Source organism: Megalops cyprinoides, chromosome 13, assembly GCF_013368585.1.
Source record: "Megalops cyprinoides isolate fMegCyp1 chromosome 13, fMegCyp1.pri, whole genome shotgun sequence".
NCBI classification, from domain to species: Eukaryota; Metazoa; Chordata; class Actinopteri; order Elopiformes; family Megalopidae; genus Megalops; species Megalops cyprinoides.
Window position 1 is genome coordinate 26094937 of NC_050595.1, and position 13817 is coordinate 26108753.

The following is a 13817-nucleotide window of genomic DNA, read 5'->3' on the forward strand; positions in this document are numbered from 1 at the left end:
GAATACTGCCTGATGGTTGAGTCAAAGCTGTTTTTTTTAGAGTGGGTGAGGTCATTAGAAGTGGTTATGCAGTCTGTTCTACATGAGGTGTCAGACTGGACTGGCTTTTAACGCTTTCACCGATTTCACACCATTTTTGGAATCAGCAATCGTACCCTAGGCTCATTTCACAGCAATATCCTCTTCAGGAGTGATAAGTGCAGGGAATGCAGGCCTCCAGTATGCACACATACCAACTATTTTTCACATCACAAATCCCACAGTGCACCGGGAGAGTGAACGCAGAACAGAGCATGGGCACACCTCTCTGGCGTCATCTGAGGCAATTACAGGCATCAGATGACTTTCAGGACACTGAGAGGAGTACAGCAATGGGATCCTGGCCGACACAACCCACCCCTTCCCGGTAGAGCGAGGCCAATTGTGTCGTACTGGTCTCCCGGTCGTTGTCAGTGAATGGCACAGACTCGAACCTGACTTGGTACTGGTGCCTTAGCTGGCTGAGCCAATCGGGAGCCCAGCTTCCCACTTCTGCTTTTATTCTGAAGCAGCTACGATATCTCTCAGCCCTGTCCCACCCACACTGAAAATGGCAGGTGACTCAGAGTTGTTGTGCAGTAAAGCAATCAAACCAACTTCACGACAGCACAGGCTTTAATAATAAAGACATCCCTTTATGAGGACATCATGATCTCATGCCATGCCTATTTGATGACTGGTGATGACAGTAACATTCAGCCCACCAATCAGGGAATGACCTTCCTTGCTGACACCTCAGAAACTATTCTGCAGTGCTACCTCAGCCTGGAATCGTGTCTATTGTTATACTAAGAGGATTTTGACACTACCTTGATTTATGTGAGGATAATACTGAGCATCGTGTCCACTAGGGGTATTTATTATCTATGGCCATCCTTCTTTTGAAAACACTAACTTTGACTAGCCAAGATGCTATCTTCTGCAACTCTGTCAAGAATGATTAAAAGCAAAACAGTTACTAAAAATAACCACAGTGAGCCAAATCTGTATGGATGCTTAGGTTCACCAGAATGAAGAAAGGTAAGATTCAGGTTTCCCTGATCAAACTTTTTTTTAATTATTTATTTCTTTCTTTTTTTTTCCCCCGCCCCTTAGTTTACCCGAATGGCTTCACACTTAGTCAGCACGCAGTCAGCACACAGCTCGGCTGAGCCATATCAAATTCTATCCCTGTCTGAGTCCATACAGCTGATACTCCTGCTATTAAAAATGTATGGCATGAGATACGCTCAGTGTCCTGTACTTTCTCCACTGAATCCAGCATCTGAGTTCCCTGAAGAAGAAGAAGAAAATATTGTATACATGATTTTCTCTTAACTTGGATAGCTCAAATATTGTAGAGATTTTTCTCAAATTTTTCTAAAAAGTATCTCCATTCTTGTTCTTTAATAAAGTTAAAGCACTTGCTCAGGGCACAGGCTGAACCCTGTAGCCTTGGTCTGAAACCAGCCACGTCATCTGTAGCTATGACTGGAAGCCCACAGCCGCAGAAGAAGCTGGCTTCTTTCCACAGGGGATAGGGGTGGGTAGGTTGGCCAGGGTCTCTTCATTGCACCAGGAAGCATGCGTGTGTATGGGAAAATTGCACTTGTTATGCATATCCACAGATGATTCCACAATGTGACAGGTTTGACATACAGTTGTCAATCTCAAATTGGGTGACCAACAGGAAAAAGCGCAAAGGAAAACGATAAACGTCAATAACCACATCACAGTTCACAATAATCAATGGTTTTGTGAACTCAAAAGTAATTTGAGACCTGCTGCATTAACAGTTAATGGTCTCTTAAACAGCCATACCCTGGCATAGCGGTTGAGGACACAAAATTGTAACAAAAGGGCTCTTGATTAGATTCCAGCCCTGGGTTCTCCCATTGTTACTTGCCCAAGGTGCAGCATGTAACAAACCGATTCAGTATAATAACCTGCTTTGTAAATCTGTAAAAACGTAACCTATACATACAGCCTGTAGGTCACTCTAGACCAGTGTTTCTCAATCCTACTCCTGGAGCCCCCCTATCCTACATATCTTCTATCTATCCTTACTCCAAACACACCTGATTGAAATTAGTGATTAAATCAGGTGTGCTCAGCTAGTCAAAAGTGCCACTGATGAGTTCAGTCAGGTAGGTAGAGCAGGGGAAGATGGAAAACGTGCAGAGCAGGGGGGGCCCAGGAGAAGGATCAGTGCTCTAGACAAAAGGGATTCCCAAGCACTTTAGTAAAAATTATAACAATAAACTGAGATTAAACGAAGCGGAAATGGCAATAGGAGGGGTTGACTTTAATACTACGCTTATGTGAGAGAAATAAACAACAGGCATTGAGGGGGCACAGCTGAATGAGTCTGTAAATGTCAGCTAGGTGGAGGCGCTTGGTGTAAGCGAAACCGTGCCTCTGTCAGGGGGTGCCTGAGGGAGGCATGTTGACCGCCCAACCCCCGGCCCATCCCGTGACCTGAGAAAGTGGAATGCGTTTCAGCTAAAACGGGCCCGCTTGCTCAGTGATGCCAGTAATGATACTCACACATCGGTGAACCATGGCCAAATGGCAGCCCCGGTGCTCCGAGGGGGAGGGCCCCGGTTCGCTTTTAACTGCCTGTTTACTGTGGGCGTGCGTGCGTGCCCGTGGATGAGCACGCGTGTGTACTTGTGTCCCGTTGAACTGCACGTGCACCAGCACCAGCACCACAGCCCTGCTCCCGAAAGGCCGAGTCGTATGAACGTGAACATTTTTGTACTGTATTTTGTAAACATGCCAATTCGCTCCCTGTTTTCCAAGCACACCAGCCCTGGTGCTGTGTGCGCTGGACCTGGAGGTCAGAGCGAGAGGCGCACACAGCTAGAAATGCCAAACCCTGCACTCATCCCTCTTTTAAAGAAAGCGACAGGGTGCAGCTGTACACAATCCAAACACGAGCGCTTCAGAATAAATCAAACCTAGCGCAGGAGAAACAGGCAGTTTAAAACACACACACTGTTTGGCAAAACACAGGGATTTTTTTTCTTACTTTTTGCTCAGGTTAGGAGGCTCAGTGATGGATGTCTCATAAACCTATTGCACTGGTATACCTCATACAGTAGCTACATTTGTACAATGTTCGGTGCTGCCCAAACTAGAGCAGAGGCAACCATCGCACATCGTGCGATTTTCTATGTGTAAATGGTTTTCTGTTCAACCTTCAATGTCAGAAAAATACCTGCAAACATTCAAATTCTTTTGAAGTCAAGTTACTTGCGGGGTGAACAAACTGAAGAGCACACAGACTACAACAGGCCATTACGGTTAATCCAGATGCTACCGTTTGGGTTTTCTCCTCCTATTTTCCCTTCAGAGCCAAACTGGGAGAACTAGCTTTCACCCCATTCTGATTTTCCCTTGCGCTCGTCACTTGATGAGAGGGGAAAGGAGTCCAGCTGTTTGCCATTACTTCAACGACCACAGCGAGAGGGGAGAGAGGCATGAGGCGTCTCGCGCTCCCATTATCCATGCCTCTCTGCCAGCCTCGCCGAGGTGAAAATCGGTCCAGGCCCGCAACTTTTGAAGTTTTCAGAATGCACGGACTACGCGAATGGAAACATTGGAAGCAGAAAAAAAAAAAACCACCCATGGCGCTTCAGCGTCTCACATCTAATGCCATGCTGTTATTTAAAAACTGAGCGTATATTCCCCTGGCTGGTGAAGGGGGCCGCACGGATGACTCCGAACACACATCATCGGCCGCTTCGAGCGCCGGGCGACTCATGTGACGGGGCTACGATCCAACCGCGGTGACCCAGACGGGCAAACGCTGCTCGGCAACGTCCATCTCGGCTCTCATCGAATGAATTATTGAGCCCGGCTCTCCCCGTTACAGCGCATGGGAAAAAGACATACGGGCACGGGCTGTTTCAGGTGGCGCGATTAACGTTCGAATTAGAAGTGTTCCATTACCGCACGGGCAGCGCCGATAAGAGCCAGGAATAACAATGCCGACGTGATAAGCAGCTTTGCTTTCGGGAATCAAAGTCTCCGACCGCAGTGGAAGTTCCCCGTCGGTGCTCTCTCTCTCTCACAAACACACACGCACAGCACAGGAAATTTCTCAGAGCCAGATTTAGGCCCTGATATTGTGACTTGCTTCCAGCTGTTGACCTCCCACCACGCAGAACCAGTCAGGCTGACCGACCCTGGTGGGGCTGCAGCCACTACTCCAAAGCCAATGTAAAGCATATCAGTGTATCAAGAGAGCTGTAAGAACATAAGGCTTTAGCTGACAGCTAACTTTCAGCATGCAAGACCATTATGGAGCTCTGAATACCTGAAACGTCTCCACAAACAGATATGTACTACATACAAAACAAACAAATGCATATTATGATATATGAATATAACTGATCACTTACTCTGAAAAAGAATTCTTCATTCCACTTCGGATCCAATGTCTTCAGGGCAAAAACAAGGAGAAAGAGCAATGGTAAGGAATTTAAAAGACATACCTACATGCAAATGTACATCTAATTATAGAGTTGTTTGTGTGCGTGATCATTTCTGTAGACAGAACACCTTCTCACCTTCTTAATTGTTTTGGTCTGGAGGCTAGTGAGCTCCCCATTCACAGGATCATACAGGGAGACTCTCGTGTAGGGGTCACTATTGCGGAAAAACAAAGTGATAACATGCAGTCCCAGAGTTTCCTTTGTGCACATGAATTTACAGCATGCATGAAAGGGCCACTGTATTGTCATCTTTAGACTTCCATGGATCATCTGAATCACCACAAACCAACAATATCAGAACTGAAGATGTTGACACGGAAAACAGCAGCCTTGTTTATACAGAACACAGACACAGAAATGAATGACCAGAAAAGGTTTCATCTGGATTGGTCCTGCTTTTCATGACTATGCCAACTTGGAAAATAAGTTCACATGTCAGGATGGTTGAGCTACAGCAGTATTTTAGGTTTACACTTCAAGGATGAAGAAGATAGCTGAAAACAGCGCCATCTAAAGGTATAATGGAATAATGCATCACTTGATGTAAAGCCAAAGTTCAAAACAAACACTTGAATACAATAGTTTGACTCAGCATAAGTGCCAAGGACTTATGTAACAGTAAACATAAAAGGGACATAATACCATAACTATTTCTCATTCACTCACTTTATGAATTCAGACAGAAGCATACGTTATGATGCCAAATTATTTATGGAATAAACTGGCTCCATCCAAGGACATTCTTGATCCATGCTGGTTTTGACTGTAACCTCCATATTCAGATAATTAGCCAATCATTTATTCAGTCCTACAACTTTGACATTATTTCAAATAACACCATAAAGCTTATGATTATGATACCTATGTCCTACAATGAAGAAACAGTTCACTGCTGTATTCCAGGAAATGCACATGTGAAAACCTTGTACCAGTCAAACCAGGTGAAATAGCTGGGAGCAAAAACTAGCATCCACACAACCAGAAACTTGAGTTTCACCCCACTGTCTGTGGTACCTTACTGATGAATTCTGAGTGCTACTCAAGTTCTCAAGGTGACTTTAGAGCACTTGGAACTTGTTTCTGTTAGCTTTTACAAGCAACATACAATGTGAATCACGATACCTTATCAGACTGGAAATATCTGGCGTGATATGCTCGGCAGGTGGGAGGATATGAAACATACATAACAGGAACTATGACTGTTAAATTTTGAAAATATTGTACATATAGCCGATGAATGTAACAGAAATGGAAGGCACAATCAGGCCACCACATTGTACATCTCCACTGTGTGCAAGTCAGCACTTTAGTGACGTCTAACCATACTGTAAAATGCTGCTGACAGTAAGTATACAACTTTAACATAAACCGGGTCTCTTACTGGGAAAGTTTACTGTGCAGCTTGCTTTGGCATCACCACTGATAGCGAGTGTTCCACACTTTATGCCTGAGAATCTGGCATTTTCTCAAAAGAATAAAAATGGCAAGATGTTTATAAATTTTATCATCCATCAGACTGCAGTTGATTCCCCTTAATATTCCCCATCAAAACATTGATCTAGAGTAATGTAAAGGCTTCTTATTTTAAGAGAATCAAAGTGTATAGACTACACTGTCCTGACATAAGTGCATTTTCAGGACATGTCTCTACAGTTATAAGCACCAAGTAAATGATAGGCTAATAAGTATTGACTTTAAATTCTTTAGTCTTGATCAGAGCCTGATTATACAGACAGGCTGCTTCACCAACATTTGCCAACTAATAAAAGAATTTCAAAAGGAATGCAACAAATTTTACAAATTACTGTAAAGACAAATGCATAATTATTTTTGCTGTGACCCTCATCCCAATTTACTCAACAACCTATGTGTGAAGTCCTATCACAGTAAGAATTTGTAAGCCAAAAGAATGTGTCTCATAAAACTTGCAAATACCTAGGCAGACTGTAATTACACCAAGCTAATTACAGGCAGGCAGGTTTAAATTACACCACTGACAGATTTTCAGAGATAGTGTGGGATAATTATTTTACTTGACTGGGTTACTTATTTATCATTCTGAACAAGAATTTATATGGGATGATACCCATCATATAATGCATTTAGACATGCAATAGCTATATTGCAATACGTTTCAATGTAGATCAATGAATACAGGAGGGGAATCAATACACCGTATAAATAATAAAGACAGCCAAGGCCTCATCCACTTACAGAGTACATAATCAATGTATAATTATACATCCTATTTGACATTTGTTAACATGACACCAGGACAATTTCTTGATGAGTACTCACCTGGCTCCTAAAATATCTTTCTTAGCCAGTCCAATGCCAGCAATGACCTTAACTCTCAGAATTCTTGATTCGTCCTGCAAAAGCCGTACAAATACATTCAACCATACATACAACATAGTGTCAAGCTAGATACTTACAGCTAGTAAGATGGGTAACTTTCTTACCACTTAGCTAACTATGACGCGTTAGCAATGTGCTTTCACACACCCCCCAAAAACCTACCTAACTAGACTACCTGACTACTGACATCCTAAGACACCTACCGTTACCTATGCGATCCCAACCCAAAATTTACAGCACAATCTCTCACCCGAGACAATTTCAAGCAGATGTTGTCTAGTCAACGTTACATTAACACCAGCTAACCAGCGGTAGCTAACTTACTTATCTTGATTGGATTTAGAATTACAGCCAGCTAATTAGTTACCAATGCATCTGAAAATCAACGATTTAGTCAACGACAATTAAGTAAACATTTCTTGTATGTGTAATGTTATCAATCTTTTACAGGTTCTTGTCGGTAGGACCATTTCTCATCCCAGCATCAGCTAGCTTGGTAGCAAACCAGCGTCTTGTTAAACAGCAATATCTATTTAGCTAAAAGCACAGAGCCAAAAGGAAAAATAAGAAACAGCACTGGCGATCTACCGGGCTGGCCGAATAAAATGATATCTCAAGACAAGACACAAGAGCGATCTAGCTATTAGGTATTAATACAAAATGGCATTAGGCAGCATCATGAATGGTACGTTATTAGCCATCATCAGGAATGATGTTGTTGATAGCTGTCCTACCTAGCTGTCATTAGTGCTTTTTTCTGTATGTTAACGCAGACAGACAGATAACCCAGGTAGCCTGCTAAGATTGCTGGCTTCAGGTACTGCTAGCTAACTAGCTACCTACCAGCTGGTTATCAGGGTTGAACAGAACATGATTGAATTTTACCTCATCAGTCTGCAGACCTCGGATCTCGGGTATCACTGCAGCCATACTCATCGTTGAATCGAGTAATGTTAGCTAACGTTACCTAGATAGCTAACTACGATATGGCAACACAGCTAACTTAAGTTACCTTGATGACTAACGTCACCTACCCAGCTAGATAATAGGGCTAGCTGCCTGCTAACTAACGACGAAAAATAGCTAACGTTTAAGAACACACGAAAACGTCAGCTGCCGATACTGTTCCTCCCCCTTTCGCCCATTCACCACTTAAATAATCAGCTCGCTAGCCCTAGCAATCTGACTCTGACAGTAACCTGAGGCGGATCCTAGCTCGTAAACTGTCAAATTTGTTGTTGTTAGCTACGCCGTTTTCCACTATCCCTGGCTTCACATTTCCTTCCGCCGGTCCTGCCCAGCGCCTCCGTCGCCCAGCTACGTAGCTCAAATGGGCGAACGGGAAGCGAACATCCGGTAGGGCCAAGTTTATTCACACTGCACAACTTCGTCATTACCAAAAATGTATGCCATCAGATGCACGCATTTTTGAAAGCCACGAATGCGCTGTAGGTTACCACAGTATTACTCTTACCCGTAAATGCTTCAAAATCTGAGCACCTATCCTATCCTTATGTCGGGAAGTTAACACTATTGCGCATATCTTTCCTGACTTCTGAAAAGATGACGTTAACAAGATGATTTATATCTGTGATTGAATTAGTCATTCATGATTTAATCAAAGAGAAGATCCCATATGTGTATGCTGTGCAGGATGACAGATCTAGTTAATGCAACTGTATTAATTAACCTGCAGATGGACTACGCTGTTTTTTATGATTGAAGATAGATATGGATGAAATATTGTCTCATGAAATCAAATCCAAATATTTTCATTGTCTGCTCATAGAATTTGGACTAGCGCTTCTAGAAGATGAGTGTTTTTGTGTCAGTGATTAGGACTGGTATTTTTAAAAATTAGATTGGTTAAGGCAGAAATCACATCCAGTGATGCAAAAGCACAGATGATTTATTTATGAAATGCAATAGAAACCGAGACTCCTGAGGAAAGACTGTAACGACTGTACAACTTCCCCATGGTATAGTTCATTGACAGTATGGTAGCAATCAATATGTTTCTCTCTTTCAAAGGCTGGGAGCAGCTCATTTTGTGTTTTAAAGGACAATGGTCTCTACAGAGATGTGCTGCTCTGGAAGGTGTAATACCAGAGTCATGATCACGTGAAACAAAGGGGTAAAGTCCAAGAATCACATGGTGACATAATAAGGCCATATCTTCCATGGCAATTCCAGTCTTTGTGTGAACCATCTATTTGTTCATAAATCCACTCAACACTGAATGGATTGGAGCTGCAATGAAATACAAAGCATTTTGCTCTAGTGACTTGGTACTTGGACTATGAACAAATCATTCTTTCATCATTCGGTTCTTAAACGCAGCAGTCATGGACAGTATACGATAAAGATAAAGGGTGTGTCTTTGCTGACTGACTGCATAAAAGATTTCAATATTCTCACACCTGATGTGTGAAAGTGTTCACTCCAGCAAAAACAGGTTTATACAATACATGATCTTGATATTACAAAATTGATTCATATTTGTTGATAATATATAACATGTATGCTGTATTGCACTTGCTTAGCACATGCTTATCCAGAGTAACTTATATTGCTTACAATTTTTGCATGTTATCCCTTTGTAGCTGGATACTTACTGAGGCTATTCAAGTTAGATACCTTGCCAAGGATACACCAGCAGTGCCTCACCTGGGAAGCCAAATGCCAACTTTTCGCTGTACCTTTCTGCTATATCACACTGTTACATCTACATTAACCTGGCTTATCAGGCATAATTCAGGTCTGCCACAAATAGCCAAGGATGTATGGCAGTTTGGCTACATCTACAACAAGTCTTCAATACAAATGTCCTACTTAGAGGACAAGGGATTGTGATTGTGCCTATTTACCAGAAGAGGGAGCCAATACACAGCATTTAAACATTGAATTACAGCATCAGTTTCAACATAATCATGGGTTGAGAACATTTCTCTCTCTTGCAAATTTATATGTGAGTGGCAGTGGCAGCTGATGTTTAAATTTAACTTTATTTAAGCAAGGTTAACCTTCAATGGCTGAATGTCCTTACATTTTACGTGTTGTAGCATGACAGTAACCTTGCGCACTTCACAATTATATATACAGGGGTAGACAAAATAATGGAAACAGCAATTGAAAAATGAAAAAAAAAATATTGCAATTGAAAATAAATGTGTTTAATATTAATGTCAACACTAATTACAGATATGTTTCTTCTATAAAAGATGTTTTAAAATCAACATTTCAATATGTGAAAGTCTAAAGCAACATGGACGATGTAACACATTTTGAAAGAGGTCAAATATAGTTGGTGTCTCAATTTCAGGCGTGTCAGTCACAGAAACAGGAAAATTATTTAAAGTGTCAAGGGGAAGAGTATCAAAAATCATGACAGCATACACCAAACAAGTCAAAACTGCATCAGGAAAGAGGAACAGTGGTCACAAGTCAAAGCTCACTGACTGGGATAGATAGATACCTGAAAGGATAGCAAAAAAGTACAAAACAATGGCCTTGAAAATGACCAGAGAACTGAATCTGTACCTCCATCACCCAGTCTCAACAAAAACTGTACATCATGAGCTTCATAAAGCTGATAGTGATGGTAGGGCTTATGAAAATGGACTGCACGTCTGAGCATATGGTCTGATGAGTCATCTTTTACTCTTGGTCCTACATCTGGGTGGATTTATGTTTGGAGAAAACCAAAAGATGGCTTTCATCCCACATTACCTATTCCCAATTGTTGAACGTGGTGGTGGATCTGTTATGGTATGGGCAACCATCTCATGGGGGTCACTGGGTCTAATTGCATGGTAGAATTACAGCCAAGGATTACTAATCATTTTAGGAGACAAGGTGCAACCTATAATGCAAACATTGTTTCCTTTGCATGTTCCCATATTCCAAGATGTTAACTCCCTACGAAATGGACTCGGGACGAACACCAGGCTGAGGTAGAACACCTTCCATTGCCTCCCCAATCACCAGATCTAGACATCATGGAACCTATACAGGTAGTTCTAGAACACAATGTGCAGACTAGATTTCCACCTCCATCATTGCTTAAAGAATCTGAGGTTTTCCATATTGAAGAATGGTCCAGTATCCCTCTAGAAACAGTAAACAACTGATATAAGAGCATTCCAAGAAGGATGGAAGCTGTTATGAAGGCAAAGGATGGCCAACCCCTTATTAGTCAATGAGTGTTCATATATTGTTTGGCATTTCCCTTAATTTGTCTACCCTGTATATATACACACATTCACATGCTTGTGTGTGCATCTCTGTATGTGCATGTATATTTAACAGAGAGATTAAGTTACATTAAATAATCTGATGATGGTGAGGACTAAAGCTGAGGACCAGTTCTAAGTGAAATTCTGTTGGTTCATTGTAAATTAAAAATAATAAAATATATTTAAAATCTATAGGATGAACGTAGGAAAAAAAGCTTTGAAATAAAATTGGAGTCAACATTATCACAGATGCAATTAAGTAAAAAAAATAATCAGCTGCTGATGGTTTGCCCTTATTCAAACTGATAAAACAAATTCAGGATAATGTTTAAATGAAGTTCTCCATCTCCCCTTGCTCACCAGTCTGCCCTGCTGTAAACATATTGGGATGCATGTGGGTATAAGTGGTCTGAAAATATGAATACATTCCCTCCCATTTTACACCATGACAACTTTCGACATCAGCAGTTTGAAATGCATCTCATACGTGACAGATGGTGAGCGCTATGCCAAATCTGCATTGTTGCCTGATCCTTATCTGCGTCAATCTGTTTACGGATTAGTGGACTTCCATAAACAATCATCCCTTTCCTGGCTCTTTTTTTTTATTTTCCCAATCAAGATGAATAGAAAGCGCTGTCATCACAGTCACAAAGTCTGTAGATTCACTGCTTTCTGGCTCTGTATTCCAGAAGCACAGTCTGAATCCTTTGTGCCCATCACATTTATTGGAGTTACCTCTCCCATATTGCTTAACCAATCTAAATATACAATTGCAATGCTTGAAAGTAAGTTTGCTAATACAAACCTTTGCCATGAGGCTACCTTCAGCAATCTGATTGCTGTCGCTTGTCCTGGCAAATTTGCTCGGTAAGGCCCTCACCAGAAACCACTTTGCTTTTAAGTATTTTACCCAAGGTTTCATACACTTATAGTAATATGAATTTGAATAATGCACAAAACACCAAACACCCATGTAATTCAAGACCATTGCTTACAAAATCAAAAATAATGAGAAGTCATTTGAAACTATGAAAAATCACAGGGGAGTTATGGTAAATTCTCTTGGTCTACTGTTTTTTGTGGCATTATTCACACTTTTATGTATAAATCCATATATTTATACTTACAGGCAGTGAAAATGAAACATTTATAGCATAACTCTGTCAGAAAAATATGTTTTCATTATATACTATTTATTTTAGTGGTGTATGCACTATTTCAATGGAAAAAATGCCACAACTGCTGGAAATGAACAGAGAACAAGTCATTCAGAATGTCAGTGCCTAGCGTGACTAGACGCTTTGTAATGCGTACCGGGTGACTGTTTCACATCTACAAATGTGTTATGTGGAAACCGGTTCAGCCAAGGACATTCTGGCTCAGCGTGAACGTCACAGAGTGCCTACACCAGGAACACACACTGAATTATACACTGCTCTTTTGGAAAGGTAACAAGACCCCACAGAAGCAGATCAACATCCTTGTGACATCCTGCCCAGTTGGGTAAGAGCATGACTGGTTAGTAATGAAGGATGCACAGAGTTTTGAAACCTAAAAATACAGACTCCATCACTATTGTGCCTTTTGTCTATGGAGAGTTGACTCAAGTAACCGCCTCCAAATTCTGCAGATGAATCATGCCCTGCCTATACATTTTGCATGACAGAAATACCAATACATACCATCATGTGTTTTATCACGTCTTGAGAAATTGTGGTTTACTATGCTTTCAGCACCATTAATTAATATATTACTGTGTAGTAGTGTAGCTTTCACAAAAAGATAGTTCAACTGCAATGTAGTTGTCATCTACACGTGTTGTACATTTCATCACTACATGTAGTGAAGGCTACTAGCAGCACTACAGAAGCCACACAAATCATAGCCAAGTCAAAGCAAAGACATGAAACAATATGTTATTAGAAGTGTTGTGATCTTGCCATACCAACAATACTGTTTTAAGACTGCAGAGATGTACATCCTAGGGTTACCCTAGGGTTCAATAACCAGGTGTCTGTTGTGATACAGGCAGTCATTTTACATGTACATCTGAGAAAGTTTGAGCTACAGTGAGGCAGTATTACATGCAAAAATAATGGCTGCAACAATTTATCTCCAGCAAAAATCTTTTTCAGATTTGTAACTGGGATGAAACGTACTCTCTGTACATGTTCTAGATACTGTGTGTCAGAATAGTGAAATATGTAATTTCATGCAAAAATTGAATTGTTTTCTCAGATATTAGTATGAAACTCAATGGACTGCCATTAGACGTAATAGTTTGAAAACATTAAGTAAGTGCAACTAGGAAAGGAAGCAATCTGTTGATTAAAAACAAAAGTTAGCCACATTACACTTTAAGTAAAACTATATAACCACATGATAGCTAATACTTGTACATTACAAGTCATAATGTGATATGTAAAAATGAATGTCACATCACATTACACCTCTTACTCCACCTATGTCATATATATCATGTGACACTGCTGGCAGGGGTGGATGAGACATTAATTTCTATGTGATGCATTCTGTGATACATTGTGCATGATACACGATACACTTTATCATGAATGCTTAACGCAGCTGTTATGCCATGCTTATTCAAGCTTCATGTACATTTAATGCAGTTGTACTTACTGTATAATATGACTGACCATTGTCTTTAATCAACAGATTGTTTCTGACAATATATAAGCTGTCC

General features: G+C 40.9%; 1 protein-coding gene across 2 annotated transcripts in view; it reads right to left on the bottom strand.

Annotated features, from left to right (window-relative positions):
- LOC118787746 (E3 ubiquitin-protein ligase NEDD4-like) overlaps positions 1-8188 on the bottom strand; it is a 35435-nt gene extending 27247 nt beyond the window's left edge. For both annotated transcript variants that reach the window (XM_036543386.1, XM_036543387.1), the window contains exons 1-4: positions 7761-8188; positions 6816-6889; positions 4593-4671; positions 4425-4463 (exon numbers count right to left, since the gene is read on the bottom strand). In XM_036543386.1, coding sequence (XP_036399279.1) covers positions 4425-4463; positions 4593-4671; positions 6816-6889; positions 7761-7811 — 243 coding nt within the window. In that variant the 5' untranslated portion in view covers positions 7812-8188. The remainder of the gene's footprint in view (positions 1-4424; positions 4464-4592; positions 4672-6815; positions 6890-7760) is intronic.
- Between the last annotated feature and the right edge of the window lie 5629 nt (positions 8189-13817).